The 17,882-nt window shown below is 39.8% G+C and overlaps 1 protein-coding gene across 3 annotated transcripts in view; it reads right to left on the bottom strand.

The window, feature by feature from the left end:
* Nucleotides 1-17,882, bottom strand: part of PPM1A (protein phosphatase, Mg2+/Mn2+ dependent 1A) — a 45,605-nt gene that overhangs the window by 14,502 nt on the left and 13,221 nt on the right. For 2 of the 3 annotated variants that reach the window (XM_042453308.1, XM_042453292.1), the window contains exons 2-3: nucleotides 4,562-5,415; nucleotides 811-928 (exon numbers count right to left, since the gene is read on the bottom strand). In XM_042453308.1, coding sequence (XP_042309242.1) covers nucleotides 811-928; nucleotides 4,562-5,395 — 952 coding nt within the window. In that variant the 5' untranslated portion in view covers nucleotides 5,396-5,415. Of the gene's footprint in view, nucleotides 1-810; nucleotides 929-4,561; nucleotides 5,416-7,205; nucleotides 7,342-17,882 lie in introns of all 3 variants that reach the window. The other variant, XM_042453299.1, reaches the window with a different exon arrangement.

Raw genomic sequence — 17,882 nt, forward strand, 5'->3', positions numbered from 1 at the left:
ACTAACCTAACATTCACAATGTTTTATTCACTTAGAAATGAATATGCAATCATAGTAGTGTTACTTACAACATGTATTCTGAATATACCTACTGAGTAAGCCCTGTTGAACATATAGGGACTTACTACTGTGTAAACATGAACAGGAATGCACTGCACATGTTGAAAGGCACTATATAATATAGACTCGAATATACCATTTTAGTCCAGATTTTTAGTATATTTTAATCAGGACTAGTTTTGAACCATATGGCTCAAAACTGTAAAAAACACAAATTGCCAAATTAACATTGTCTATGGCAGCCCTTACAAATCTGGTGCCAGGTATTTTGGACTTCAGCTCCCATAAGTCCCAGCCAAAGGTCACAAACAATGCAAGTTGAAGTCCAAACCACTGGAAGGCTACCAGACTGGGGAAGGCTGGTTTACAATTTTACTGATTTCAAAGTTATTATTACTGGACTGTAACATACATTGTTCAACCGTTAGATATAACTGTGCTATGATGGCTAACTGCCTTGTCAACAACCAAAATGAAAAATCACCTACACTCTGAATTTATTGCTAGTATTGGCCCCAATACAAATATTATACTGAGATCTTTCTTTATTGTAAGTAGAATAATCAAAGACACCTATTTTAAAACGTACCACACACAACCAAAAAGGCAGCAAAAGTACCTTTATGTGAAGTGTATGCTAGACACATTATGGCACTTCAGGATTTAATTTTAAAAATATATTAATTTAGCACTTGGCTGTTGGGTTTTCCATTAAAAATGAAGTTACTTATTTTTTTTTAAAAGAGCCACCTTCTACTCGGCTTTCCAGGAACTTGTCCAGCTCTGCCTCTCTCTTCACCGCCTCTGGCAATACCTTTGGTGCATTTGGAAAACAGATCAGTATCACACTCATGTTGTCTCGGCTTCCCTGGAAGGGGGAGAGAAGATAGTTCAGATGATATTCTATTTTTCAGAACATTATTCACAAGTCTCACATCTTTCACTTCACACACATAACAAAAATCTCAGGACTTTGTTTCCATTATTGTATCTGTAAGAGAGAAAATCCATTTCCTTGTATCAGGCTTCTGCAATGTTGCTTCAACACAATCACGTCTTTGTTTCAAAATGTACCTAACATACTACCTTCCATTTTGGCAAAATATAGGCTACATTATTGGAACAAAGTATACATTGCCTGAGTGGTAAGATTTTAACCATCTCCTAGCTTCTTTTATATTTTTGCATGAAAGAGCTTAATGGAACAAAAAAGGACTGAGTTGTTCATATACAGTGGTACCCCGGGTTACGAATTTAATTCGTTCCGCCGCCGCTTTCGTAACCCGGAATACTTCGCAAGCCGAAAAACCCATTGGCGCTAATGGGGAAAAGCCGCGATTTCGTGTGAAATAGCGCCGAAAAGCACCAAAAAATTTTTCGTAACCCGAAAAAACCTTCGTAACCTGGAACAGTTTTTTTAATTGGATTTTTTTCGTAACCCGGAAATTTCGTAAGGCGGCGCATTCGTATCCCGGGGTACCACTGTACTATGAAACTGAAAAGGCTGTTCTTTCGCTTCTCAAAAAAAAGGCTCATTTAGGCTTAAGATATGACAACCAATGCCATATCTTATTATCTAGATCAGTGGTCCTCAAACTGTGCCCTTTAAGAGATTTTAGACTTCAGCTCTCAGAAGCCTCAGCCATGTTGGCCAATGGTCTAGGATTCTGGGAAATGACCACCAAGATTCCAAGATGGAATTTATGGATTCAGGCCTGGCTATGGGGCAGAAACAGCTTTGGTCATCTTGGTAGATGACCTGCCCAGCAAACTAGACAGGGGGGATGTGTCCCTGTTGGTTCTGCTGGACCTCTCAGCAACTTTGGATATCATCGACCATGATATCCTTCTGAGTTGCCTCTCTGGGATGGGGCTTGGGGTACTGTTCTACAGCAGCTCCATTCTTTCTTAGAGGGATCTTCTCAGAGAGTGGTGCTGGAGAATTCCTGCTCAACTCCTTGGCCACTGGCCTGTGGGATCCTTTAGGGTCCAGTCCTGTTTCTTATGCTTTTAACATCTACATGAGACTGTAGAGAGAGGGGTTGTCCAGAGTTTTGGAGTAAGGTGTCACCAGTATGCTGATGATACCCAGTTCTATCACTCCTTTCCACCTAATTCCAAGGAAGCTGTTCCTGTCCTAAACCGGTATATGGCAATTGTGACAAACTGGATGAGCACAAATAAATTGAAGCTTAATGCAGACAAAACAGAGGTGCTCCTGGTCAGTCAAAAGGCAGATCCAGGAATAGGGATTCAGCCTGTGTCAGATGGGATTACACTTCCCCTGAAAACTTAGGTTCACAGTTTGGGGGTACTCCTGGATTCGGCTCTGAGCCTGGAGGCCCAGGTATCTGCGGTGACTAGAAGTGCTTTTACACAGTTAAAGCTAGTGTACCAACTGCACCCGTTCCAGGAGAGGTCGGATCTGACCACGATGGTACATGCCTTGGTTACATACTGTTTGGATTCCTGTAATGCGCTCTATGATATATGATATTCAACACGGAGAAATGTAGGGTACTGCACTTAGGTACCCTATTTTTATGAAATGCACAGATATAGGATGGGGGACACCTGGCTTAAGGAGACAACATGTGAAAGGGATCTAGGAGTCCAAGTAGACCACAAATTGAACATGAATCAACAGTGTGATGCTGCAGCTAATAAGGCCAATGCAATTTTAGGGCTGGAGCAATAAAAGTATAGTGCCTAGATCAAGAGAATAGTGCCACTATATTCTGCTTTGGTCAGGCCTCACCTGGAATATTGTGTTCAGTTCTGGGCACCACAATTCAAAGAAGACATTGAGAAATTGGAGTGTGTCCAAAGGAGGGCGACTAAAATGGTGAAGGGTCTGGAAACTGTATCCTATGAGGAACAACTTAGAGAGCTGAGGATGTTTAGCCTGGAGAAAAGAAGGTTAAGAGGTGATATGATTTGTTTAAATATTTGAAGGGATATCATATTGAGGAGGGAGCAAGCTTGTTTTCTGCTGCTCCAGAGAAGAGGCCCGGAGCAATGGATGCAAGCTGCAGGAAAAGAGATTCCACCTCAACATTAGGAGGAACTTCCTGACAGTAAGGGCTGTTTGACAGTGGAACACATTCCCTCGGAGAGTGGTGGAGTCTCCTTCTTTGGAGGTCTTTAAGCAGAGGCTGGATGGTCACCTGTCAGGGATGCTTTGATTGAGAGTTCCTGCATGGCAGGGGGTTGGACTGGATGGCCCTTGCGGTCTCTTCCAACTCTACAATTCTATTGTATGATTCTATGTGTGATTGCCTTTGAAAAGTGCCCAAAAACTTCAGCTGGTCCAATGAGCTCAGACAGGTTGTATAGGGTGCACACAACTCCCTTGCTGCAACAGCTTCATTGGCTGCTGATTCATTTCCAGGCACAATTCAAAGTGCTGGGTTTGACTCATTTGCTGACCATTCGGCAGCACATAAAAACATTCTTATGCTGCCAGGCTTTCTCAAATTGACAAGGGTTGGACTTTAAATGCTGTGCAAAGGTCGCATAGAATTTTAAAATATATTTTAAATTTTAATGTTTTAACTTTTTAAAACTCTGTAGTGGGAGAAAGGCAATAAATAAGTAAATAATTATATAGCTTTCTATTTGACTTTTTAAAAAAATAAAATAAACACACACAACTAGAAACAGCTCTATGTGGCTGACAGTTAGAGAAAAGGAGATTGCTGAGAGGGGAAAGGATTGAATCTGAGCCAATCTTTCCACTCAAACTCTTTAGCACATCAACTGTTCTTCCCTCAAAGGCAAAAGGTACAGTGACCATGCTCTTCATTCAGGGTTGACAAAGGAGGCAGGGACAGATGAATACCTTTCTCTTAATTAGATAATGGGCAGCATGTAAGCCTTAAAAACTTTCTGCACGATCCTTATGCTTCTAAATTTGCAGCTTTCCAGTGCTATCAGAAGTGTAAAAAATGACTTTAAATGGGTTCAGCATCATACCATTGTTTCAGTAACTTTTTAAAGAACTGTATGGATTTTTTAAAATTAATGATAATGTCCAAATTGGCCCCATAAGACAGAATCACTTGTTCACAATTAACTTGTGCCAATGTTTTCTTTACAAGGCATATCCAGCATCAGAGCAGCAAAACAGATGGAATTCAAAAGAATGTGTTCCCAGTATCCATCCTATGTAAATCAATCCAAAATCTTGTTCAAAAGCTAGCAACAGAAACTGCAGCTGACAAGCTCATTTTCACATGTACATCTATAAACATGTACCAGTAAATGATTTATCTTTTTTGTGGTGGTTGTTATTTTGTCATTATGTGTAGTATGCTAATGCTGATGCATGTATTGTCTACTATATAGATGTAGTAGTAATTTTCCCCATTTTTATTGTTTTACAGTATCAAAAAGTTGTGTGTTAATAAAAATATTATTAATTTTTTGCAAATAATACATATTTTATCCCTATATAATTCATACTAGAAAAATCTGCACTTTCTTCAGAAATTCAAACTACCTTGTACAAGCAGGTGTCGACAATTTCATTGCAAACTCTTTCAAGATCATCAGTGACTTCAAGCCTTGATCTGACAAATTCACACAGCTCTTCATTTCCCATAACATCCCAGATACCATCACAAGCCAGTATGATGAATTGATCATCTTCTTCTGATCTCTCGATTTCATAAACCTCAGGCTCAGGTGAGACAAGTTGCTCTGTAGGGCCTTTCCCATGGACACATTTGTAATCAAAGTCCCCAAGTGCTCTTGATACTGCCAGAGAGCCATTGACACGTTGAATCATTACTGAACCACCTGCATTCTGTATCCGTTCCTTCTCCAGTGGATTATTTGGTTTGTGATCTTGCGTAAAGAAATAAACCTTCCTGTTTCTACAAAGTAAACCTCTAGAGTCTCCACAGTTTATAAAGTATGTGTGCTGTGGAGAAATCAGAACTCCCACAGCTGTTGACCCGCTTCTATCTGCACCATGTTTCTTTTCTGAGAGTAACCTCATTTGTTCATCAATCTGCAGAAAACCTGTTCTGATTCCAGTCTTTACACTTTCTACGGATGGTGAAGCACCACGCCCTTTAAAATCATGATTGCTTGTGATGTGATCTAATAAATGCTCACAGCAGTATTTGGCAACTTGGGATCCGGCATGTCCATCATAAACAGCAAAGAAAGACCATCCATCAAGTCCATTTGGTAAGCCAATTACAGCTGTATGTGCATCCTCCATCTCCACTCGCCAACCTTGCATGCTACTTAGTCCATAGCGCAGTCCATTACCCTGCCCTTGGGCATTGTGCTTCTCCATCTTTGGCTTATCTAAGAAAGCTCCCATGATGCCGTGCCCTTTCAGATCTACGAAGAGAAAAAAAATGCTGTTCAGATATTGCTTAATTACAATTACTAGTTTAGCCACATGTTGAATATACTGATAAAAACACTTGGATCTGAATTGTACTTCTTCACTGTAAGAACCATAAAGGATATGTTTAATTATATGCTGTAAACCTTAACTGAGAGCAGAGCTGTTTTCCTTTTGTGGATTTACAGTATTCACTCTTAGGCATGCTTTGTATATTTTTATAAATATTTAAACTGTTACTATGCAAAGGGTGGGTTTACACTTTATTAATGTGGCTTTTATCAAAACATCTGCAGTTAGTGTAAATAAATCAAACCACAGCTCAAACTCTTCAGAAATAAACAAAGCTCCATAGAATCTTTGTTGCACTGTGCAGTAATGTTTTCAGGTCCTCGTTTGTATACCAACAAACCACAGCCAGATTTAACTTGATCAAACATGTCATGTATTTGGTCAGTAGCTCCCAAGGAAGTTTAACGGGAGTACTGTACATCCTGACTGGAAAGCAGAGTTCATGCACATGATGATTGTCTTGGATCAAAATCAACTTAGCTGGTTTTACTGATTTCAGTATTATTTTACTGAAAACCCAAAGTACACTGAAGGCCATCTAATCCAGACTTTCCCAAGTTGGTGCAGACAGATGTTGCTGAGTTTCATCTCTCACCAGCCCCAGACAACATGATCATCAGGGATGATAGGCATTACAGTTCAAAATACTGGAGATGGAAAATCTAGACCAAACCTTGCTGAGGTAGGAAACCCATTACTTCTTTGTGGTCATCTGGCTCCTAGTGAAAAATCTACCACCTTCAGAAGCAGTCTATTCTACTGCTGAAACAGTTGTACCATGAAGAAGGTTTTCTAAAGTTTAGTTTAAATCCTTTTCTCCTTAATTTGAACTCATTTCTTTGAGTCCTGAAGCAAACAAAAAGCAAAAAACAAAGGCCCCAGCTCTCATCTATTTCCTGCTATGTTTTAAACATTTAAAGATTGCTTCTTAGGTCCAAAACACACTGCAGAAATAATCTGGGAATTGTAGTTTATTGTGGCACATGGCTCTCTGACAAAGAAGGCCAAATGTCTCACAAAACTATAGTTCCCAGAATTCCCTAGCATTGAGTCAGGGCAGTTAAAGCAATCTCAAAGTGGATTACTTCTGCCGTGTGTTTTGGACCTTAGTCATTCCCCCACCCCCACCCCAAATTATACACATCAAATACTTTCAACTTTTCCTTGAAGGAAGTTCTCCAGACCCCTCACTTATGCTGCAGTGCTCAAAACTGGAGAACAATGTGCTTGGGTTAGATTTGTACAAACTAGGACAGAGTGGCAGTATTACTTCTCATGGTCTGGACACTGTACATCTGTTGATGCAATCTGGAATTGCATTAGACTCACACTCCTGACTCACACTGCAGTCTACCTAAAACCCACTAATCCTTTTTACATGTACTACTGTCAAAGCGCATGTCACACACTTTGTATTTGTGCATCTTTCCTTCCCAGCTAAATGAAGACACTTGCATTTTTATCTACTGAAGTTCCTTTTGCTAGTTTGGCCCCAATTCTCCACCTTGTCAAGATTAGAGAGACTCCCTTTTTCATTCTCTATCCACCACTATCCTCTTTCACTGTGACAACACATTTCTGTGGCTCCTCGCTGAATCTCTCCCCGGCTTCCCACCCATCAGACCCCTGGGACATGGACATATCTAACTAGAGATCTAAGACAATCTTTAGGAGAAGCTTTTAGAAGTTACGAGAGACACATGAAATTAACCTTAGATCCAGACTTAGGCATGTGCAACTGGACTTTGTGTGAAGCAGAATTCCCTAGTGCTTCCTTCTTATGGCAGTCCTCCAATCTGTACCCAGGTGCTATGGGGATGGTGGGGGTATCTGCTGAATGTGGCAACCTGTGGTATAGGAAAGAGGGGTGTTTTAAAAACGGGTAGAGACTCTTCCTACCTTTATATTGAATTGAATTGAATATTGAATTATATTGAAAGAAGGCCGATTCTCGAGCAAACCAAAATATTTGAAAACAAAACAAATATTAAGATACTTTTTTAAAAAGAATCACAAAACCTACTTTATGCATAATGATATACATTAAGGGCTAAAAACAACTGGAGTAAAATCTATAATTTGAAGTATGGAGAAGATGTTCTAATGTATTTGTAATCTGTGTACAACTCATGAGGTCAAACAAAAAAGGGGGGGTTGACTAAAAAGAGCTGTGGCTACAGCTGTAAATCATGCTGCAATCTGTTTAGCCTTAGTAATGTATTTATTTTTCCAAAGAGCTCACTTTGTGCCTGATCACAACTAGACATACTAATCCAATATATAATTTCTATGCACAAGCACATGTCTGTTTCCTGGAGCAGATATCTACCATTTTTCTTGGTAGATGTTCATATTAATGTTCCCATGTAAACCCATTTTAGGAAAAAACAAAACAAAGCAAAACCCTGTACTTATGCTACAAAATCCCAAAACAGAGATAAGAAGTCAAGATTCGTGAGTATCAGAAATCCAGTTTTGGTGCTTGATACCAGAACATTTAATCTCCTTCACACCAAGATCCAATGCAAGTCATCAAAGACCTGAAAAACAGACTGTCAAACACCAGGAAGGCCACAACATAGTGTACTATTCTTCCTGGTGGTCATAAGGTATACATTCTTCCTACATACTTTAATGGACTTATTTTAAAAGGTTTTCATCCTATATATAGTTTAATTGTATTTTAGCAATACTTTCTTGTATGTTTTTACCATTGTCTTTGTGTTTCTGTATCTATTTGTATGATCTGGATTTTGAATGGCACCATCTGGTTGTCCACCGTGAGCATGGAATGCTAGTTTAATGGGCCTTTAGCCCAATCCAGCAAGGGTCTTGTAATGTTAATATCACCAAAGTAATTTAGAACAGAAATTGGCTTCAATAACAGGGGTTTATACTACACTTCCATAAAAGGCTCTTGACAGTGATGACCACCTTCTGCACTTCCAAGGCCTACCTCATCCATAAGGCAGAATGAATCTCATACTTCAGATCAGTGGTTCCCAAATTTTAGTCTTCAAGTGTGTTTTGGACTTCAGCTCCCAGAGGTCCTAGCTAGCTTAGCCAACTGTCAGGAATTCTGGAAGCTGAAGTCCTAAACATCTAGAGAATTATAGTTTGGGTACCTCTGCTTTAGCTAGTGACAAATCTCCATGCCACAAGGTCGAGTGGCAAATCATGCATCCTGCAACTGCTGAGGAGCAGTACAGGCCTTCCTGAAACATCCCTGGTGTGAGGCAACACTACACTAGGTACTCTTGATGTATACTCTTACTACAGCAAATACTGCATCCTGACAGCAATCAAGAGAATTTTCCCTAAGCAGCTGCTCAGGTGCTGTTTCACCTTGAGAACACCTAAGAGTAAAGGGCTCTCTGGAGAAGTTCTCCAATTAATGTTTCCAGAGGGAGTTTTCAGACTGAAAGTTCAACAGTGGCAGTAATTAGATATGGACATGAAACTAAAAGTAAGGTTTCAACTATTGAAAATTGCCTAGGACTCAGTAATAGCTAAGGGACAGGCTGAAGCTCTGTAATTTCTCTCAGCATTCAGACACAAGCCACATCCGTTGAAATCATGTCTGTTACAGAACTGAAATGCAGGCAGAATATCCAGTTGCTGCTTCCATCTTCATATTTTAAAGCTACATCTATTGAACTATTTTTTGCCATTCACCTGACAAGAGTCCTAGATCCTCTACCTTTTACATAAGAGGCTGCCTTGTACTGAATCAGACCACTGATCCACCAAACCCTGTACTATCATCTTCGATTAGCAATGGGTCTCCTGAGCTTCAAGCAGGATTCTTTCCTAGCCCTTCGGAGAGTTCCCTTGTGGTCACATAGCCAAGTACTAAGCAGGCCCAACCTTAATTAGATTCTGAAATCAGATAAGACAGTGTGCAGTCAGTGTGGTATACCAAAAAACATATCCAGTGTGGTACAGTGGTTGAAGTGTTGGCCTGGGTGACCTGGGTTCAAATCCTCACTTGCCCACAGAAATCCATTGGGTGACCTTGGCGAAGTTGCACTCTGTCTAAGAAGGTTTGGGCAAATCCCCTCTGAATAAATGATGCCCCTCTGCCCCCCCCTCAAGTCCTCTGTTCAGTTTGCCTTACAGTAGCCATAAAACAGAAACAACTTGAATGTACACAACAACAGTCAAAAGAGTAGCAGTGAAGCCTATCAGATCTGAGTTTTATTTTGGTTTTTTTTAAAGCTAACTGAAGTCATTTACAAGCCACAAATGCAAATGATCCTATATACATATAATGTGGGGTGGAGCAATGAGCCCTATTTTATGTGTTTGTCATTTCAAAAAATGGGATAAAAAATTTTTCCTGTCCAAGGGAAATCCAAATCTTGGAACACTTCATGAAAGATGAAAAAAATAAACACAATACTAATAGTGAGCTGCTAAATGGTGTAATGTTACTAAAGACGCTACATGTAATTTCATGCTGTGTGGTTGTTAAAGAGTTTTAAAAAAACTTAATCCAGCACAGAACAAATTGCACAACACAGGTAGACGCAAAGGGCATAGCATAAAAGTATAAAATCAACATCATCAGCAAATTTGATAATCTTGCTGATCACCTGAATCCTAGTGTTCACAACATGCTTGTCCCCAAGTCCAGGAATTACAGTATTTTGCCATTTATAACATTTAAGTTTGGAGGGTGGTTCTTTCCCTCATGAATCTTTAACATGGAAAATGGAATCTTTAATTCAGAATTTGACAATGACTGTAATTAGTTTTGGGGGGTTTCAAACATGAGCTTTAGTATGCTTAACATAAAGCTAGATTCGTGAAACTTTATAGCTCAAATCAAATTATTTTTAAAAATCCAATCTTAAAAAAATGTTCCTAAATGTTTAGGGTTAATTCTTTTTAAGTCATCCGTTTTATTCAATCTGCCTCAACCAGCTTCTTTCACCAGTGGGGATGAGATTGGAATAAGAATGAAGAGATCCAGCACCATTCTGCTGCTTCACACTGAGTTTGTCCTCCAGAGCTCTGGCAAGTCTTCAGGGAGGCTATGAGTATAGTATTGTAGTTACCAACAACAATCGTAATTGTATGGCAGACGTGGTTGAGGCAGAGGTAAACTGGTTCATAAAACCAGTGTCTGACCCAAGTAAAAAACTGAGTTACATTTCATATCAAATGGCACTTCAGAATGATCTTCATGAACAGCCAAATATAGACTGTGCAATGGTAATTCAACCTCAAGGTTATGAACACCCATAATTGCCATTATGGAATTGCCAGAATGGAAAACATGCAGCTTTCTCACCAGATTAAGTTATACATATTCCGATCCTTGCTAAAATAAAATGTACTTAAATGAAAAAATCAAAAGTAAAAAAGAAACTTGGAGAAGCCAATTACTATAGATATAAAAATTCTGAAATATTGTGGGGAATTGAATCTAACAGAATTGATGTATGCTAGAATACTATATTACAACTAGCTGAAAAATGAAAACACATTAAGCTATTAGAGCCAGATGGGATTTATCACGGAAGTTCTTTAACTCAAGATTTTAAAAATTTAGATTGCAAAGCATGTATTGTTATAATATATAATTCTGTAAAACTGTAATTTCTTTCACCATATAGAAGGATCAAAATCTTCCACCTATACAAGTAACAGAAGATAATCCTCTGAGGATATGAGTGTGACTTGCCCAATGTCACCCAGTGGGTTTCATGGCCAAGCAGGGAATCAAACTGTGGTCTCCAGAGTCACAGTCCAACATTCAAACCACTACACCACCCATACAGAAGTATAATTGCAAATTACACCTGTGTATGTCCTTTCCTAGTTACTGTGGAAGGAAGTATTCAGCACCTCAATCTGCAACAACACCCCATGGTACTGGATGCACAAAGAAGCAGGCATCCTCCTGGACCTCCAGGCATCCTGCAAAGACCCACAGAAGGTCCAGAAGGATGAGGTCACGCTCATGTGTCTGGCTGCAGGTCTGATCAAAGTGTAAAAAGAAAGTCTCTGCATAGTACAAGCATCTGATCTTTCAATACAGAACTTTTTGCAAGGCAGACTTTGGCAGTTCTGTTGGTTTACATGATTAAGAGAAAGTGTTCCTAACAGGGCAAATGCCAGAATTCTGGAGTTGTGGTTTCAACTGTAGTTTCAATCACCGGTAAAATTATAAAAAGGCTTATACAGCTGTTGGTGAAATAATCAAAGCCACAGTATCCTCTACAGAAGAGATAAGACAACCCTGTTATATTGGGGCTTGGGGACAAGAACAAGTCCTAAAGTCTTTTATTTCCACTTTTAGGCTCTTCTGGTAGGTTAAAATTGCACAAATAACTTTTTGTCTTCCCTAAAGTAATAGACTGCTACTATGCATAAACCAATCTGCAGATAAAACATGTAGATAACAATGGACCCTTATTATCTGGTAAGGCAATGGTTCCCAAACTTCGTCCCTCCAGATGTTTGGGACTTTAGCTTCCAGAATTCCTGCTGGCCAAGCTGGCTAGGCCTTCTGGGTGTTGAAGTCCAAAACACCTGGAAGACCAGTGTTGGCAATCACCCTAAGAGAAAATCCCTTGGTTGGCTCCCCAGAATGCCTCCAAATTCCGCAGAAGCGGGCAGGACTTCCGGGTCAAGGGATGGGACTTCTGGGTCAGAGGGGGCTTGCAAGGAACTATGGGAAGGCTAAAGGGACAGGACTTCCAGGATGGGAGGTATGTTTGGGCGGGAGGTATTTTAAAGGTATTTTGGGCCGGTATTTTGGGTGGAAATCAAACAGAAAGTTTTTAAATTACCTGGAAACCAGGGAATTCCCTGGAAACTGGCAACAGTGTGGAGGACCCAAGTTTGGTAATCACTACACTAGGATTTGGGTCTAATCTAGGACCTTTTGTGGATACCAAAATCTACAGATTCCCCAGGTCCATCATACTGAGTGGAACAGCAAAATGGTGCTCTAAAACATGACAAAATCAAGGTTTGCTATTTGAGGGAGGAGAGGGGATATTTTCAAGCTGTGGCTGGTGGAATCTGTATATGCAGAATTCATGGATAAGGAGGCCTGATTGAACGAACATTTTATCTACAATGCCCTAAAAACAGCAAACACTGTAATTCTACTGCTTGACAACTTGTGTTGCTAAAGTATTTTTATTTTTTATTTTTAATATGGTAGCGTTGCTAAAATAATGTACAGATTGTATATTGATGATTTTGAAGAGAGGTAGATGAATTTTGTCTACCAGTTTTTAGGAGACCAAGAAGTTAGCAAAACGGCATGCTGCACACTCAATGTTAATAAAGGGATGTGGGAAGGGGAAAGGATTTGTTCTTAGGGGCAAACATCTGCAAAAAGTTACTTGTGACAGTTTTATCTTTTTTTTTCTTCCAAAGATTTCAAGTCTGTGTACACATATGTGTGTGCACACACACATTCTAACCTCTCACATCAACCTTCTGGAGTAGCTTATGCCAAGAAAAAGTGAACGAACTTGGAGAAAATGCAGCATTACATCACAGCTTTAACACTGTATGAAGAAAAATCCACTCCTTCTGAAATGTCTGTTTTGCATTGTTACTCATGGGGTGTGGCCTCATTAAACAGAAGAATATCATCTGGTCTATGCTGGCTCCTGCTGTGCCTTGCACTCTTTGGAAGGGTGCTAAGGCACATGACCAAAAACGACAACGGGCAGAGGCCAGAGAAGACAGAGGGAAAGGCTGAGAAATGGAGCTAGGAGATAACCACAGTAGAAGAAAGAAATATGGAGGAATGGGGAGGCAAACTCAGTGGCTCACAGAACAGAAGGGGAGGGAGAGAGATTTGTGAAGCAGATGAGGGGGTCTCAGGGGATCGGGAGGGAAGGAAAAAACAGAAAGGATCCTTTCAGTGCACAAGACCACTGGAGAAAAATTGGGAATACAGATAAGTATGGTACTTTTGAAAACTTTAACGTCAGAAAGTGTTGCAAACACAAAAGATAGGCAAGAAACGGAGAACCTGCCTCACACCAGGAGCTGAGTCTTAAAAGCAATTTTCCCTAGGCAACTGACAACACTTTGGAAATTTTCCTAGAACTAAGAGTGATAGAACAAGGAAGCAGACTTTTGCAATGTTGATTGAGTCTTTTAAAATCTACCATACACCCCAACACTTTCAGATTAAGGAATGACATCTCATCCCACCAACTGATAACATATTCATAGAATATCATTGGCAGCTGTATAATTAGTGTTGATAATGATATCTTTGACCCCCAACTCCCCTTTTCCACCATTGGACAAAATGTTTGAAATTTGATTTAAACTTAAATTCCAAAAATATAATTTTTAATTTTTTAAAAAAATTACAGGCTAGAATCCTGTGTCGACTTATTCACACATACCCTGTTTCCCCAAAAATAAGACATACCCATAAAATAAGCCATAGCAGGATTTCTAAGCATTTGCGCAATATAAGCCATACCCTGAAAATAAGACATAGTGATAGGCCCATTGCAGAACAGAAGGGGGCAGGAAGGGAGCGGAAAGATGTGGGGCCAATGGTTCTAAAGGAAATGGACTCGCAAGAAATTCAGGATGGAATTCCGGGTTTGGAGAGTTATGATGATGTTCCAGAAGAAGACAACTTAACTATATTTGAATAAATGTAGATTGTTGTACCATACTTAATAAAAATAAGACATCCCCTGAAAATAAGCCATAATGTGTCCTCTTGAGGAAAAATTAATATAAGACAGTGTCTTATTTTAGGGGAAATTCTGTGATGCACAGATGTCTGTCTGTCTTTGGACATAATCCAACTGCACAAAATGTCAAAGGTTATTGCTTTTCATACCTGACATTGCAGAATGATAGAACTGAGGTGTTTTTATTGTTTGCAAAGAGCAGGGCAGCTTGTTGCTTCTAGTTAAAAAGTGCCATGAAATTGTTGAACACACTCTATCTTTTAAGTTCTTCCATAAAGATATTCCAGTACTTTAAGGCATGTCTAACTAACAGTCAGCATGGCATAGTGATTGGAGTGTTGGACTGTGATTCTGGAGACCAGGGTTCGATTCCTGCAGGACCATGAAACCTACTGGGTGATCTTAATTAAGTCACATGCTCTCAGCTCAGGGGAAGGCAATGACAAACTTATTCTCAACAGATCTTGCAAAAAAAAAAAAAAACAACCCACAAACATGATAGGGTCACCATAAGTCAAGCATGGCTTGAAAGCACACAACACACACACACACACACACACACACACTGTCCTCTCCCTCCTACTGAATTAATTGAGCACAAACTGTTTTTAAACACTTTGAATGCAGTTTGCAGGAATGGAAGTAAACTGTGGACAAAAGAGGAAAGTGGGAGGAGAAGAGAGAAACTAGACATTCAAGTGGAGTCATGTTGTCCCTAAAGGTGGCACGGTCGCATGCATGTGCTGCCACTGGGGAGAACAGAGCCTGAGCATCTGCGGATTTTGGTAACCGGGGGGGGGGGGGCAGAACAGATCCTTCGTGGATACCGAGGACTGACTGTAATAACTGCATTGGGCAATAAGAGGTGTTACAAACAAATTTCATGATCAACAAACAGGATGCCTGCCTAAATACCCCTAAAGGCCTGATCTTGGAAGTTAAGCAGGGTCAGCCCTGGTTACTACTTGGATGGGAGATCATCAGTTAATACCAGGTGCTATAGGCAATTAATACCAGGTGCTACAGGAACTAGCAAAACCACCTCTGAGTATTCCGTGCCTAAGAAAATCCTATTAAATTCATGGGATTGCCATAAATTGACAGGCAATTTGAGGGCACACAAACACACATTGGATATGAACTGCTTGGTTACTGCGCAAGAAAAGTGGGATCATGGGGAGATTGGACTGATGGGTCTTGGGATCTATCTCTTCCAACTCTAGAATTGTATATTAATTCAATTCAGTTCATACATAACACAAATAGCTAACGGAACGGTTGCTTCAGAATGGGGAAATGTTAATACCAAATAGCAAGCCCACAAAGATGGGGAGGTTTGGAAGTATTCAAGGCTGTGTTAGAGGAGATGGTGAGGAGAGAGGGGAAGGGAGGGTAGACGGACAGACACAGACAGACATTCAAATTTGGGGCAGTATAGATCCTTCTCTAACACGTAGGGGGCTGGCAATACACAGATATGAATACTCTCCAGAAGATGTACAGAAGTAACAGGAATTATTATTCCTAAATGTCATTAGAGTTCTCCATCTCTGATACAAACAAAAGTGGACAGGTCAAGGAGAAAACAAAGGAGATGTGTAAAGGAAATTAATTTCCACTCGGAGGTAAAGGAGCAAAAATAAAGGGAAGAGGTCCCTTGGGACTGCATTCTTCTTCTTCAGTGTCCACACAATTCCTCAGAAATCTCTACAGAGTCAGATGTTGGAGCTCTGCTGACTAATTTAAAATACTCATGTGCCCTGCAGAAGTAGCCACGTGATTAGTCCTTTCTGTGAGATGAGCTCACATGGATTTATATTAATGCCCTGTCCTTTCAGCCCCCATGCAGGAGAATTTAGATCAGTGCACAGCAGCAGCTACAAAAATTATACATTCATATACTCAATTAAAAAAAATAAAAATAGGATGATGCAGCTAGGGCAGATCAGTCAATTTTCTCCAATGAATTGGATTTCAAAACCATATAATCAGTCCTACCCACAGTTACATCATTCAGACTCAGCCGCCAGTGACATCAAATCGCTTTGTGGAAAAGCAGCTTCAACTACTTCCATGTCAAACTTGCTTCAAAAGAAGACTAAAAATGAACAATATTCAGAAGCAAGCTCTGACAGTCAAAATACATAGGCAGCAGGGCCCATTTATATCTTTCAAAAGAACATCATTGAAATATCACCCACATCAAAGAAATTTCTATGGCAGGTTTTGTTTTGTTTTACACATTTTACCCCAACCTCAGGTGTCTAGATGGTTCATCATCATTGGTCATACTGGCTTACTCCTTGTCCTACTCCAGGGTGAGATATTTTTTCTTAATGTTACTCCTACTCCTGTAAAAACCTCTTATTTCTTTACTCCTACTCCCCAGCCCTGGGGGAAAGCTCCAGTTGCTTTGCAAGGCTGGTGTGGGGTGTGTGTGTGTGTGTGTGTGTGTGTTTGTGTAAGTGTCTCTCTTTGCCTCCCACTCCCTTCCTCAGTGCAATATAATAAAATTATTTTTTGTTTTGGTGTTTGCATGTACAGTATAATGTAATATTCCTACTCATGTAAAATCCTCTTACTCCTTACTTCTACTCCCCAGCCCTGCAAATATTATTACTAGAGATTTGGATAGAGATGTGAAGGCCGGGGGGAAAAACAATATGAAAAAAAAATGAGAAAATGGGGAAAAATCTGAAAAAAATAAATTATGGAATGTTTTATTTTAGCATGATTCAGGAAAAAAAATGGGGGGACAGCCCCACCCCCAAATTTTTCTGGGTTTTCCCCCAGGCCTTCACATCTCTAGACCTGGCCTTAGGGGCTTGGACTGGATGGCCCTTGTGGTCTCTTCCAACTCTACGATTCTATGATTCTGGCCATCTGATAAATGTTCAGGAGCACTGTGCCGACATAATGAAGCAGCTCTGGTATTTTATGGAGATAATGAGCAGAATCAAGACTTCATATGCACACATGGCTGTACAATTACCACTATATCACAACAGCCACCTATATTACAGCATTGGATTGAGAAGAATCTGATATTATGAATAATCATAGAATGCATGGCATGGATACAAGTATTTTACAAGTGATAGGAGGCAGCAAGAATGGATTTGCAATTGACACGCAGCACAGCATGTCATGTCAACCTCATTCAACCTCCTGTGTTACAGCATACAGCACCATCCCCGCTTATGCATATTTTGAGGATAAGCATGCCTATAATATAAGGTTTGTGCATCTCTAAATCTCAAAGTATTTTCTTTTCAAACACAAAAGCTACCACGCACCACCATGAAGAGCACAAAAGAACCTTACTTACTTCTAGCATTTCTCTAAGGCCAAAGCAGCCCTCAAAACAACATACATTAAATAAAATGAAAATAGTAAAATAATTTTAAATTCTAACAGCAGTAGTCAGGTGTTTAAGAACATCCATGATTTTAGTGTGGTTCTCTCCACGGGGATTTTTCTGGTGCTTGAGACTATAAACTATCCTGACATAGTTCCTTAAGGGGAGATATAACACTATTTCTATAAATCTATAACATTTTATATCATATGTGATGGAGGATGTGAAATTTATATCACTACTACATTATTACTATTACACTATTCACTATATGATAAAAAAGAAAAGAAAAGTTATCCAGATAGCTGTTACACAACATATCCAGTACAATAAAGAT

Source organism: Sceloporus undulatus, chromosome 1, assembly GCF_019175285.1.
Source record: "Sceloporus undulatus isolate JIND9_A2432 ecotype Alabama chromosome 1, SceUnd_v1.1, whole genome shotgun sequence".
Classification (NCBI taxonomy): domain Eukaryota; kingdom Metazoa; phylum Chordata; class Lepidosauria; order Squamata; family Phrynosomatidae; genus Sceloporus; species Sceloporus undulatus.